This window comes from Anabrus simplex, chromosome 12, assembly GCF_040414725.1.
Source record: "Anabrus simplex isolate iqAnaSimp1 chromosome 12, ASM4041472v1, whole genome shotgun sequence".
Taxonomy (NCBI): domain Eukaryota; kingdom Metazoa; phylum Arthropoda; class Insecta; order Orthoptera; family Tettigoniidae; genus Anabrus; species Anabrus simplex.
In genome coordinates this window covers 72,699,667-72,714,780 of record NC_090276.1, presented here as the reverse complement: position 1 = coordinate 72,714,780, position 15,114 = coordinate 72,699,667, and the positions used below count along the sequence as shown (strand labels likewise).

The 15,114-nt window shown below is 39.9% G+C and overlaps 1 protein-coding gene across 1 annotated transcript in view; it reads left to right on the top strand.

Moving 5' to 3' along the window:
• The first annotated feature begins 64 nt into the window (after window positions 1–64).
• The window catches only part of Oseg1 (intraflagellar transport protein Oseg1), a 78,883-nt gene continuing 63,833 nt past the window's right edge, over window positions 65–15,114 (top strand). Inside the window, exons 1-5 of the mRNA XM_067156120.2 lie at window positions 65–143; window positions 226–335; window positions 4,745–4,865; window positions 7,940–8,150; window positions 11,545–11,633. Coding sequence (XP_067012221.1) covers window positions 85–143; window positions 226–335; window positions 4,745–4,865; window positions 7,940–8,150; window positions 11,545–11,633 — 590 coding nt within the window. The 5' untranslated portion in view covers window positions 65–84. The remainder of the gene's footprint in view (window positions 144–225; window positions 336–4,744; window positions 4,866–7,939; window positions 8,151–11,544; window positions 11,634–15,114) is intronic.

Genomic DNA, 15,114 nt, shown 5'->3' with positions numbered 1-15,114 from the left:
CACAAAAGTGACGTACTTATGTTACCCTGGCAACGGTAACAAAACAAGACACAGGTCAGCTGGTTTGATTCCATTTCGAAAATCATGAGAGCCGTTCCTGCATGGGTTGATAAAGTTCATGACAGAGACAAAGTCGAACAATGGTATGTCTTCACATAAGTTCACGCAATATTTACTCACTGATGAAAGTTTTCTTAAACTGCCCTTTTTGTGGTCTCATTTCAGTATTTATGACCTGTGTTTCAACCCTGATGGGTCTCAGCTCGTGGTAGCAGCAGGGCAAAGAGTCCTAGTATACGATACAAGTGATGGCTCACTTATTCAACCTTTGAAAGGTACAGTATTTCTTTTTATGTTGAAGCTGGTCTCCCAGTATGATAGTTCATTGTTCAATTTCATTATAGGTTCGTATGTCGGCTTTCAGTCTGCCAGCTTGGTGAAATATAATATTAATGGTCCACCATGTTTCTGATATTGTTTAGAACAAGTTTGTCACTTACCTTTCTTAGTTTCATCCTTAAATTTGATAGTATGCTAGGACCAGAGGACGAACAGCTCTTTATGCAGCCAGTCCCATGTGTTGATTAGTGTGAAGGTGTTGTTTTTAAGATCAGTTACAAAATCAGCATTAAGTGTTAATGTTTGTGTATTAATTTGGTCACTTGCTGCAATAAAGTTCTTTTTATAGGATCAGTTTGTGGATGTGTTTCAGTGGACTTGGTATATTGTAAATATACAATCAATAAATACTGATCTTCAATTAGGGCAGTCGCCCAGGTGGCAGATTTCCTATATGTTGTTTTCCTAGCCTTTTCTTAAATGATTTCAATGACATTGGAAATTCATTGAACATCTCCCTTGGTAACTTATTCCATTCCCTAACTCCCCTTCCTACAAATGAATATTTGCCCCAGTTTGTCCTCTTGAATTCCAACTTCACCTTCATATTGTGATCTTTCCTACGTTTAAAGACGCCACTCAAACTTACTCGCCTACTAATGTCATTCCACGCCATTTCTCCACTGACAGCTCGGAACACACCACTTACACGTTATAATTCTCATGTTGGGTCTGTATTGAAAAAAATAACACTTCTATACTTTGTATTTACATACCACTTAGTTGAGCAACTCGTCTCCTTTCTTCCAGTTCTTCCCAGCCCAAACTTTGCAACATTTTTGTAACGCTACTCTTTTGTCGGAAATCACCCAGAATAAATCGAGCTGCTTTTCTTTGGATTTTTTTCCAGTTCTTGAATCAAGTAATCCTGCTGAGGGTCCCATACACTGGAACCATACTATAGTTGGGGTCTTACCAGAAACTTAAATTCCCTCTCCTTTACATCCTTACTACAACCCCTAAACACCCTTATAACCATGTGCAGAGATCTGTATCCTTTATTTACAGTCTCATGTGATTACCTCAATGAAGATCTTTCCTTATATTAACACCCAGATACTTACAATGATCCCCAAACTAAACTTTCACCCCATCAACGCAGTAATTAAAACTGAGGAGACTTATCCTATTTGCGAAACTCACAACCTGACTTTTAACACCGTTTATCATCATACCATAGCCTACTGTCCATCTCACAACATTATCGAGGTCATTTTGCAGTTGCTCCCAGTCTTGTAACTTATTTATTACTCTATACAGAATACCATCATCCGCTAAAAACCTTACCTCTGATTCCACTCCTTTACTCATATCATTTATATATATATAAAAAAACAAAGGTCCAATAATACTGCTTTGAGGAATTCCCCTCTTAATTATTACAGGGTCAGATAAAGCTTTGCCTACTCTAATTCTCTGAGATCTATTTTCTAGAAATATAGCCACCCATTCTGTCACTCTTTTGTATAGTCCAATTGCACTCATTTTTGCCAGTAGTCTCCCAGGATCCACTCTATCAAATGCTTTAGACAGGCCAATGGTGAGAAAAGGAAGTAAAAGATAACTCTCTAACTCCTCTCATTTTCCTTGTATGCCTCTTCAGTAGCTCTTAAATTTTCTGTGACCGGTAGACACTTTTCTTATCTTGGCTTTCATTATCCTCGCATGTTCTGTGGTGGGGAGGATGGTGGTAAAATTCTTGAATACTGGTTGCCACTCGCATCTCGACCACAGGCTAACCCCTCTCGATCAACAATGATATTTAAGTGTATTTTATGACTTCATTACAAGGTATTCATCCCAACGTTGAATTAGCACCGAATGAGTTGGCCGTGCGGTGAGGGTCGCGCAACCGTGAGCTTGCATTTGGCAGATAAGTATCGGCAGCCCTGAAGTTGGTTTCCATGGTTTCCCCTTTTTTCACACCAGTCAAATGCGGGGGCTGTGCGTTAGTTAAGGCCACGGCCACTTCCTTCCCACTCCTAGCCCATTCCTATCTAGTCGCCATAAGACCTATTTCTGTCAGTGCAATGTAAAGCAAATTGGTGGATGGATTGAATTGGCTTCCATTGTCCAAGAGTTTTACCAGGGTGGCTACTATTTGTGCATAAATCCCACAACTGGAAGATAAATAGGTATTTTTTAAACTTCTGTCGACCGAGCTCGATAGCTGCAGTCGCTTAATTGCGGCCAGTATCCAGTAATTGGGAGATAGTGGGTTCGAGCCCCACTGTCGGCAGCCCTGAAGATGGTTTTCCGTGGTTTCCCATTTTCACACCAGGCAAATGCCGGCGCTGTACCTTAACTAAGGCCACGGCCGCTTTCTTCCACTTCCTAGGCCTTTCCTATCCCATCATCGCCGTAAGACATATCTGTGTCAGTGCGACGTAAAGCAAATAGGAAAAAAAAAAAAAAAAAAAAAAAAAAACAAAACTTCTGTCGTTCAGTTTTATTCATACAGGCTGATGTTGAGGTAGGGTGAACCAGTATGTTTACAGTACTTCAAGGAAATCTTCAATCAGTTCCTGGTTGATATGTATATGAAGAAAGTGGAAGACTATTATTCAAAATAATGAGTTAAACTTCTTTCATCCCTTTTCACAACCTGTAATTGCTACTTACGCTGGATTTTTTATTTATGCATGCACAGAAATGGCATTAGGTCATACAAAATCAGTGCCTAACAGGAGTCCTGAAAGAAAAATAGTACTTTCTTAGCCTAGCCAAAATATAAAAAAAATATACAGTATCTACAATAGTAGAATGAAAGATTGCTTAAGATATTGGAAATACCCAAAATTCCTACTACCATAAAACATATGAAGATAGGAAGTTTAATCAATTAAATAAAAATAGAGATAACAGTGTATAATGCTAAATGAATCTTTAATAAATCCTATAAGTGCATTTTTTAAAGAATTTAGATAATCCTAATATCCTTTAGGTGATTCAACATGAATTTAGAGATTCCACCTGTGTTTCCAGACAGTAAACCCACTACTGTATGGCAGACACAGTTCATAAGTGGACTTTTCCCCCTGTCCACCTAGTCAGCCTGGTTAGGACCTCTCTTGAATCTTATGATTACGTCTAGAAGCATTGCTCTGCCTGGCTGACGATTGATGGCAACAGTATCAGCCCTACTTGTGGGGCCATCAGATTTTAAAAATCTCCAACACAGTTGTGTGGAGTATTTTTCCCTGGTTGGAATTAACTTAAGGAAATAACAACCTTTCAAAAAAATAAAAGGGTGAATTCTACAGCTTCCTCCAGCCAGCCCTTCTCCTCTGTCTCCTCAACCTTGCATCTCTGTTAATTCAAAGATCGGTAGGGGAGACATACAGAAATTTCCTTGACTGGAACTTTTCAGCAACCCCGCCTAGTGGCCATGATTGTTGAGGTTCCAAGTCCACGTGGTTTGACACTGAGGTTGGTCGAAGAGCAGGAGAGGTGGTGGTATGTCATGTCATACATTTAATCTCTTTAATCCTCTGATGAGGTTGATGTCATGAAGAAGTCACAGTACTATTTCCACTTTCACTACAATCCTTACATACTGTCCTCCTGTGGGTGGGGGTGATAGAATAACACCCACGGTATCCCTGCCTGTTGTAAGAGGCGACTAAAAGGGCCACCAGGGGTTCTGAACTTTCAAGCGTGGGTTGGCGACCACGGGGCCCTTAGCTGAGTCCTGACATTGCTTCCACTTACTTGTGCCAGGCTACTCACTTTCGTCTATCCTGTCTGACCTCTCTTGGTCAACTCTTGTTCTTTTCGTCTTCTTATTTGTCTGTGTCTCTTCTTTGTGTTGCTCCTGACACTTTCAGTATTGGACAGTCAAAGATTGATTTGGCACTTGTTTTCTTTCCAATACTTATATTATTCCATTGGGATCCTTTTCTCCTCATGTGTTTGTCCTGTATTCTTATTCTTTCACTACCTGTATTTTCTTTATCTATGTTTCTTCCCTTTTGCTGTTTTTATTTGGCTTTCTTCTTCTATGTGAAGGATGTAAATTACCTTTCTTTTACGTGCATCTCTTGAACAAGCTCGTTTTTACCTCCCAGCTTTGTCAGGAGGGCAGGCATCAACACTCACTGAGGGGCCATCTTGATAAATCTCCAGTCATCAAGTGGGAAGTGTAGGAGAAGAATTTACATCTATCTGTTCGAAGATGGCAGTTAATGAAGATGTCCTTTTGTCTTCTTCCCTGCCGTTGTGTTCGTCCTATTGTTCCTCTCTCCCTGCATACGACTTGACCTGCCACTATGTTTATCCTATTAAATGTATTCCTATCTATTTAGGTTAACTTTTGAGTCTATCTCATATTAGATTTTACTTGTAGGTCACAGGGATACAGTATACTGTGTCTGCTATGCTAAGGATGGCAAGCGATTTGCTTCTGGAAGTGCTGATAAATCTGTCATTATTTGGACTGCTAAACTAGAAGGAGTTCTTAAATATTCGTGAGTATTTTATGATCTTAAAAGTTTTGTCATTCATTCACCCAGTCTTTATAGTGCCATAATTACTGTATTTCTTCGAATCCAAGACGACCCTCAACGCTAGACGACCCCAATTTTTTCCTTTAAGAAAATTAAATCAGGCTTAAAAAGTGCTTTGTAAAATCATATGAATGCCTATCTTGTATACTTCACATTTTTAGACTATCTTTGTCTTCGCGCCAACACCGAACATTGGCTTTAGTTGTATTTTTTTGTGGCTGCACGACTATTCTTTATTTCCGTGGGTTTAATAACCATGAAATATAAATTGGCATAATATCAAAGAGAATTTGTTGAAAATTTGCCAGCAATACCTGTTCCACGTGTCTCCACAATATGACGATCCATCACGAAAATATTCCTGCCGTCTACAGAACTATTAGCTTTACTCAGCATCGCGTACAACTGGCTGCCGCTTGACACAAGTCTCTCTAGCCGGCTTTGGCCAACTTCATCGGCTAGCGATGTATAATACAGACGCGGACGTTGAAGGTCAACGACCGAGTTTATTGCGCCGTGGTATGGCCATTCCACCCTTACACTTTTCAAGCACATACATAAAAATTTCATCTTTGACTTCTTTAAGATGTCCTTATTGCAGGCCATTGAATACATTTTTTGTACACTGTGCATTTTTAAGCCATCTTTGTCTTCACGCTAATGCCAAATATTGGCTTTAGTTAGGTCTATGCCTATTTTCTTCCAGCTACACAATTATTCTTCATTTCCGTGTGTTTAATGAACATTGGCATCATAATATTGACGAGGACCCGTTGAAAGTTTGCCGGCAATACCTGTTCCACGTATCTTTAGAGTACAATGATCCATTATGAAAATATTCCTGCTGTCTATAAAACTTAATTTTACTAAGCATCAGGTACAGTAGACTTATCGCAACTCTGCTGCTGAGGATGTGGCCTTTCTAAGTATTCGAAGGCTCGCATGTTTTGGTGCCATTCTGCGGATATGAGGAACGTTTTTGTAGAGGCTAATAGAAAGTCATTCCCTCTTCACTATTTCCCCAGATCCAGTGATGTTACACAGAGCACTGTACAACTTGTTGCCGCGGCTAGCGATGTATAATAAAGACATGGACGTTGATTGTCAACAACTTGTGTGTGTGTGTGTGTGGCGCGTGCACGTGCGCATGGTTTTGAAAAGAAGCAGAATGGTTACTGTGTTAGCAGCCAGTGGTGTTCATAACTGTTCGGTCGTGAATGCAAGACAACCCTTGATTTTTCGTGTGAGATCCTGAGGAAAAAACATCTTGGATTCAAAGAAATACTGTAATTGTATATATGCACTGGTTTCTATATTGTCCATTGTCTGTCTAGAGGATATAGATTGAAATAGTGGAGTATGGAGGATGTAAATGGATCAGAGAAGTAAGATAGGATCTGAAGGAAATAGGCCTTACAACAGAAGACACCACAAATAAGATAAAATTGAATACAAAGCTCAAGAATACAAACCTCTGCTTTACCCTTACACGAAACAAACCAACAACACGCATATTTTCAATCGAGGAAAGGGCATGAAGATTGGAGCATCTGAAGAAGTACTCGGAGGACCGCAAAGCCCAAACTGTCCCTCCAAAGAGACCTGAACGATGAACTGACTAAAGTGATACTATGCGGTCAAAGAAGAAGAAGTGGAGTGTTGATATTTGTTTTAATGTCACACCTTCTCAGGTCTTTTAGCGATGATTGGTTAGGACCAGGAAGGAAACAGCCCTCAGCTGAATTAAGGTTCTGTCCCAGTATTTGTCTGATCTGAAAATGGGAAACCATGGAAAACCATCTTTAAGGCTGCTGACATTGGGGTTCGAACTCCCTATCTCGTGAATGCAAGCTCACGAGTAGATACTAGGGGCAAAAGAATGGAATATGACATATGTTGTTTCTAGTTGAAAAAAAAAATGCTAGAAGATCTAATTGATGCATGAAAGAAGTATGGAATGAGTATTAATAGTAAGAAAGAAAGATTTACTCCTTGAACTTGCAACGTTTAAGGCTTCTGAATTTTATTCATTTTATGTGGTTCATTTTGTAGTTTGTGTTATTGTACTTTAATAAGGCAGTTTTTAAAAGGATTTTATGATAGATTTATTCTGTAATCTTGTACCAGTATAAGTGTTGTGTTTACTTGTGTATATCTCACCATCGCAAATATCATGCATCCTAATTTTTGTGGTGTAATTAAGGGAGAAAAATAATTCCCACATATATCTCACATAGGTTGTTCTTCAGTTGTCATTATAAATGCAACAAGAATACAGTCTGCAGCATGCATATTCTTGCATGACAGTTCCCTCTTGTTTGGCTGAAAGGCAGTCATTTGTCATAACGTGATATATGCTAAATGTAAAATGTAAGATTCGGTGCAGTGCATTTTCTTCCCAGCGTGACTTAAGTTATGGAGAGCATTCAAGTTTAATGTCAATTTTTAAACTTGAGCAGTTAAGTTGTGGCGCTATGGGACGAAAGTTGAACGTGACGGAGTTTAATGCACACTGCTGGCAAAAACAGAAAATTTGCTCTTGAAACACTTAAAAATCAAGAAAAGCATTTACAGAGAATCAGAATTTCTTCTTTATTTTGGCTTTATTTCTCGTTAAAAGTTAGTCAGTCTTAATCTAGTTTGATTTCCAAATTTGCTGAATTATTTCCCACACCCTATTTTTAAACTCATATTTTTGAAAGATGTGTGCATGGTATACATGAGTAAATATGATTTGAGTTTTCATGTTCGCATGAGTTTCTTTACATTGTTGTAAGGGCTTATTTTTAATACAGGTTATATACATTCATGTTAAGATTTTCTAAATTTTGCCAAATTTGGAGATATTTCTACTGAACTCCTGGTGAGATCCTAATTCTACACTGAAATTATATTTTTCCTTTGTTACATTGTCAGGATTCGTTTTCCTTATATTTTTAATGACTAATTTTCCACCCTTATTGTGAACAATACATTTTGATGTGATGTTAGGCTAGTGAATTTATTTTATTATATTGTCCATTCCTCCATTGCAGACATAATGATGCTATCCAGTGCCTGGCCTACAACCCGATTTCGCACCACTTGGCGAGCTGCGCAATCAGCGACTTTGCCTTCTGGTCGGCAGAACAGAAGGCTGTTCAGAAACACAAAAGTAATGCTCGTATCAACGCTTGTTCCTGGACCAACGATGGACAGTACATAGCTCTCGGCTTGGCTAATGGATGTATCTCTATACGCAACAAGGTAAAATCAGATAAATGTAGAAAATCAAAAGGACTTTGACAATGTTGTGATATGGACCAGAGGCAGTGGAATGATGGTAAATGCAGTGAAAAGTCAGGGTGTTTTACCAAGAGGGAAAGTCCTCTTGGACGATCACTTTAAGTACCTCGGGGCTTAATGTAATGAAAGATCTTCATTGTGGTAATCACATCAACAAAGTTGTAAATGAAGGTTCCAGAGGGTATTTATAGACCAGAAGGTATAACTTTGGGCACTTCCTGCTGTTACACTGGTTTGAACGCAAAGTACGGCTGTGAGGCCACCAATCACAGTTGCAGATCCTGTGCACTGTTGGATCGTGAATGGTGACCTCAAAGCCCTGCCTTGCATTCAAACCAATGTAGCGGCAGTTAACGCCCGAAGTTAAAACATCTGAACTATAGAGGTTGTAGGATGTAAAGGAGAAGGAATATAGGTCCCCCAACGAGAATATGGTTCCAGTGTATGGGACCCTCACCAGGATTTCTTGATTTGAGAACTGAAAAAATCTAAAGGAAATCAGCACAATTCGTTCTGGGTGATTTCAGACAAAAGAGTAGTGTTACAAATATGTTACAGTCTTTGGGCTGGGAAGACTTGGAAGTAAGGAAATGGGCTGCTCGACTAAGCAGTATGTGCAATTTAAAAATCTCATGTTTAGATTGTTCCATATTGACTGTATAGGCCTATTACAAGAAATTGTATAATTAAAAGGTTCCACCTTGTTCCAACCTCTATATTTCTGAATATATAACTTTGGGCATTTCCTGCCTCTACACCGGTTTGAACGCATGTCTTAAAGAATCTTTAAAAACATTGAAACATTAAATAGTACATGTTTCAATCCTGTTGGGCCTTTGTCAGCCTTAAAAACATTTCCAAAGATAAAAGAATCATATGACATTAACCCTTTCCGGCCCTTAGCGCCCGAAAGCGCCCGACTGTTCATTTAGCCTTCCGGTCCTTAGCGCCCGAAAGCGCCCGGCTGCATTATCTGCATTCGTCTGCAATCTGTGCGATAGTTTTTTTAATTTTTCTCATCAGTGAAGTGTTTATATGGCATTTATGAACATGCAGTGCAATCTACAAGTCTTAGGGAATAAAGGAAGCGAGATAATCTGTGTTGACGTTGCCTAGGAAACGGTCTTGAACTTCCGCGAGCGCGGGTCAGCTGTTTCGTCCGTAAACATGGTGGGATTGAATATTGAAACTGAGCTGAATATGGGCGAAAAAAGTGACACAGAATCCGTGAGTAGGGGAGCAGGTGAATTTTTAATGAGTGAATAATGTATCAACGAAGATAATTTTAGTGATAACAGTGATATGAATGAAAACGAATATCGATAAATCGGACCTGATGGCGATGCCACGGCAATTCAGGTAACACAAATATTACGTTTCGTTGCTCCGAATGATTAAATGGATGATGTTGAACCTGCGCACAATTTGGAAAGAGTATTAGGGGAAAGAGATTGTTTTTACGTATGTTAGGAGGAGAAAAACTATTCAGTGACATAGCCTATAGCGCATATAACAATGCAGCCTTCAAACAGTCGCATTCCGGTAAGATAAAAACAGAATGGGAAGACCCTTGCCCAGATGAAATAAAATCTTATATACATGGGCATCATTCCACTTCCAAAATCACGTGATTATTGGTTTTGAGGATTCAGACAACATGGGAATGTGACAAATGCAGACTATCTCTGTGTCGAGTATCACGAGGAGGGGGGGGGGGGACTCATTATGACTCAATAAACAGAGAAATGGATGTGATGGTATATTTTCTAATGTTATTGAAAATTTGAATTCATTGAGACCAATAGTTTTTACTGTATTTAACTTTTTCTGAAACAATACGGTCTGTTTCAGTTTTTGCTAAATAATAGGTTGAAACCTGGGGATAAGCGGAGTGAAAATGCGGGCGGGAAAGGGTTAATATAAACATGAGACTATAAGGTGCTTTCATAAAATGTCTATCTTGAAGTTTGAATAATTCCATCAAAACATAACTACCGTAAATAGTAAAAGTAGGAAAGATCACAATATGAAGATAAAATTGGAATTCAAGAGGACAAATTGGGGCAGATATTTGTTTATAGGAAGGGGAGTTAGGGATTGGATTAATTTATCAAGAGAAATGTTGAATGGATTTACAACTTCTTTGAAATTAAGTAAAGAAAAAAAAGACTTGGTAAACAGCCTGATTGGGTATCTGGCACCTGGGTGAGGAAGAAAAACCATAGAAACTTATTGTTACAGTAAAATATTGAAAACTAAAAAAAGAGAAACTTCCCGAAGAATGAATTTAATGAAAATCAAGGATCATTGTTTCTTGTACCCACCATTGACAGGTTAGTAATGCCATCTAGATGAGATTGAGCAGGAGTTCCTTCTGAGTGTTGGCCACCAGATCCCAAGATTGCTAGTTCGGTTATTCACATTTATGTCTGTCGGGGTTGACCTGCCTAGACATAAAGTGTTCAAAATTAAATTTAAAGTAAGTTATGTTTGAAGTATGGGTTCTAAATTAAGCTAACAAGAAATCATGTGAAGCTCCCCCCCTCCTCTTAGCCCACTTTGGTCTTTGAGTATTGTAACGCCAGCATGTAATCTAACACCATTCTTTATTTACGTTGAGTTTCATAAAAGTACGCCGTCCCTGCGATGTAGGAGTAGCGTGCCTGCCTCTTATCCGGGGACCCCGGGTTCGATTCCTGGGCAGGCCAGAGATTTTTACCTAGATCTGAGGGCTGGTTCGAGGTCCACTCAGCATAGGTGATTACGGTTGAGGAGCTATCCGACATTGAGATGGCACCCCCGGTCTAGGAAGCCAAGAATAGTGGCCGACAGGATTCATCGTGCTTCCTGCACGACAACCCGTAATCTGCAGGTCTTCGGGCCGAGCAGCGGTCGCTTGGCAGGCCATGGCCCTTCACGGCTGTTGAGCCATGGGGTTTGGTTTTTCATAAAAGTACGCTTTGCTCTTTTCACTTCTTCATCTTTCATCTTTTTATTCTTCTTTTTTCTTATTTTTATTCAGCTTTCTTCTAATCCCACTCTTGCCATATATCAAGACAAAACATCTGTCAATAGGTATTGAAGCCTGCCTCTTGGAAAACAGAAATTAATTCTTTGTGTTTGAGAAGATAGAGTAAGTAGACCTGGAATGGATTAGGAGAGAGCCAATGTAAGATTGTCGTTATGTGTTGGCATGTTTGTCATTGTCTCCTCCTTCTCACCCCCCTAACCTGTCATTGTGTTTATCCTCTTATGTGTTCCATTTCCTGTTCCTATTTTTCAGGATTTTTTGATTTGTTACTGGTTTGTTTCTTTCTGGTACTTTTGTGTGTACCTCTGTGAATTTGGTTTGCAGGCCGGTGAAGAGAAGGGCCGCATTGAGAGACCCAACATAGCTGCCGGTGGCCCAGCGGCCATTTGGGCTCTTGCTTGGAATCCTGCCAAGTAAGTTGTTTTCTTCTTTTTCTTGTGTCTGTCTGTCTTCCCTATCATGGCTCGCTTGATCAACACTTGTTCTCTTTTAATCCTGAGGATATTAGGTTTACTTTGACTTAGGAAAGTTTTCGTTTTCCCCACTTTATGAGGCCCTTTCATTTCCTTAGCAGATACCTTCGTTCTTCTCACAGTTTGACCTACCCTCCTACGATTATTGTTGCCAAAGTTATATATGCGCTTGACCGTATTGCCAACATTACTTGATTATATGGCCTGTAGATAAACACAGACAAGGCCAGACCCTTAGCGATGAATGAGATTCTGGGTAAGGTTCACATCAGTGGAGTGCAGATTGACCAAGTCCAGCAGTTTAACACCTGGAGTCATTGAACTGGGAGAAGAACATCAGGCTTAAGATCAAGGTCCGCCTCTACCAGTCCTACTCTATGGTTTTGAGGCTTAGAACCTTCACATGCTTGAATTTTACTAGATGAGATGCCTCTGTCAGATACTCTGTGACCACATACACAACAAATCAGCCAAAAACAATGCCAAACCGGTGGTTGTGATCAAGGCATCAGCCTCCCTGTGTTACATTCGTAACACCACAGATCGAATTGCCAAGGTCCTCCGCAAACACAATATAAGAACTGTGTTTGGTACCGTCACTAAAATTGCTCACAGTCTGGGTAAAACCAAGGACAAATTGTCCTCACTTTTACATCCTGGGGTATACGAAATTCCCTGTACTTGCGTTAAGGTATGGGGGGGGGGGGGGTATTCTGCCCGAAGGCAGGTCCAAACCTCCGCAGAGGTGTGCCAGAGCCGGAGTTTACGTAGGGTGGCCAGTTCCTTTCCGCTCCTCCATTACCCTACCCCCCACCTACAGCGCGTGGCAACCCATCCAAATCTTGACCACGCCCAATGTTGCTTAACTTCGGAGATCTCGCGGGATCCGGTGTTTCAACACGACTACGGCCGTTGGCCGCATTAAGGTATACATTGGCCAAACATACCGGTCCATTGGTACTCGTATCAAGGAACATGAATGTAATATTCGTCTCAACCAGCCAGACAAATCAGCAATAGCTGAGCACGCTCTATCTTCGGGTCATGATGTCATGTTTCAAGATGCTCGAGCTCTTACTCAGACTAGACACTACAGGTCTAGGATTATACGGAAAGCTGTGGAAATGCGTAGAAATCCTAACAATATCAACAGGGACACTGGCTATCAATTAAGTAATACATGGTTGCCAGCCATTAAGGATTTACATAAATAGTTCCCTTCCCTGTCCCTTCACTGTTGTTATTCCATTTCAGTGTTTTCCAAATTTGTACATTCTTCATCGCCAGATGTCTCATTCCAGGCTTGTGTCAATGCCATACTGTCATGTGCGTACACCTGTTATGTTATGGTATCCTCTCAGACTGATTCTGATGGTTCCGTCAGCTTCCGCTTCGAACGCTAGCACTGTACCGCGTCCACCGCGTCCGGGGAGCCATCCGGTGACAAATGAACGTACTATTTCCAATTCTATTGGGTAACGTCTAAATTCAAACCTCATTGTTTTAGAAGCCTTTCTCGTGGACAGTCAAGATTTTTCTTCTGATGACGCAGAGCAAAGTTTCCTGCGAAACGTAAAGAATTTCACCTCATTTTCTTGACACGGCATAAGCCCAAAAGCCTATATTACGTCTAAAAATGAATTTTATTAGAATGATAGTTTACAGTAGCTTGAGTAGATTGATGAAAAGTTACTTTACAGGACAGTTCACAGTGACATATGTTGGAATGTTGAGATGAAAGGCCAGTTGGAGCCTCACACTCGAGTTATGCCGTGATATCGTGATGGTAGTGATTACTGTTTTCAGTGATATTACGTAAAATCAAATGAGAGTCGAGTTTATTTCTATTTACCGAACTTCACTGCATGTGTTGAGATTGTATTAAAGAATAGATTAAACTATTCGGACATGTTGTTTAATTTCAATTTCACGCTTTATTGTAGGAAATGGACAGGTATTTCCATGTTCGAGGTGGTTTTTTTTTTTTAATTTTATTTTTTTTAGCGATTTTCACTTCATGTGTTAGAGTTTCAACGAGGATTAGATCTAAATATCCAGACATTGTGTTAGTGTCAATTTTGCCGGCAGTATGAATGTTGTGTAGATACCATAACATTGGCTCAACGATAGATTTAGGATGCCGCGTACATTATATAACGTGATGAGTAGACACAGTAATGTTGGCTCAACAACAGGATTAGGGCATCTTCTGTACATAGTCAAGTCATAGGTTAGGCATTTTTGCAAATCGACTTGAACGATGTTAGTGTTTGCAGTAGTGAATACAAATATGAAAGGTATTAGCAGGTACTATTTAGGCCATGTTCCAGCATAATTTTTACTAGCCAGAAGGTGCTCCCATAATAGCGTTGCATCAGTAGTGGCATGAACGTAAGGGTTGTCCCACGTGGAAACCTACCCAATGGAGACTGATCATTACTGCTTAGCTGCGCGTGTTCAAGTTCAGTGAACTTTCTTTTTCCATTTGCTTTTTCTTTACTTTTAGATTTATTAATTGGATATCCGGTGTATTATGATAATGTCGTGTGTTGACACTTAGTTGATTTATGTAGGATTTCCACTAGGAATGCGGTTTCGATTTGTCAGTTGTTAATATATTTTATTTCATTTTCGTTATTCACATTATTTATGTGAGACGTTGATCTACCGGGCGAGTTGGCCGTGCGCGTAGAGGCGCGTGGCTGTGAGCTTGCATCCGGGAGATAGTAGGTTCGAATCCCACTATCGGCAGCCCTGAAAATGGTTTTCCGTGGTTTCCCATTTTCACACCAGGCAAATGCTGGGGCTGTACCTTAATTAAGGCCACGGCCGCTTCCTTCCAACTCCTTGTCCTTTCCTATCCCATCGTCGCCATAAGACCTATCTGTGTCGGTGCGACGTAAAGCCCCTAGCAAAAAAAAAAAAAGATCTACCGATCACTTGTAGTCTAGTCTAATGGGACAAGTGTAGGTAGACAGATTTGTGATGGTAGTCATAGGTATAGAAAATTGAAAAAATTTCCTTTTATGTGTTTTATATTGTGGACTTGTATTTGAACAAACTTAATGATGTAATTGTTTTTTAATCTGAAAGTTGGTTTGGTAAGAATATTTTCAAGTGACTTTATCACTTTTCTTTAACATCAGTGTTTGGCATTTCTTCTAAATTAATGTTTCATGCATTTCGCAGTTTTGTTCCTTCAGAACGATGTAACGTAAGATGCCATCGGATCAGATGTTGTTGGTTCCTTCTGAACATCTGTTTGGGGTGATACATGTTTCTGCATTGGGATTCTTCTGTAACTTAAGGGTGTCACGAGATGACAATACAGGGTGGAATTTTATTTTGATGGTGACAATTGACGTTAACTTGTAATGAACGTCATGCTTTCTAGTAACATTTCGCAACCTATCCAAAGCAA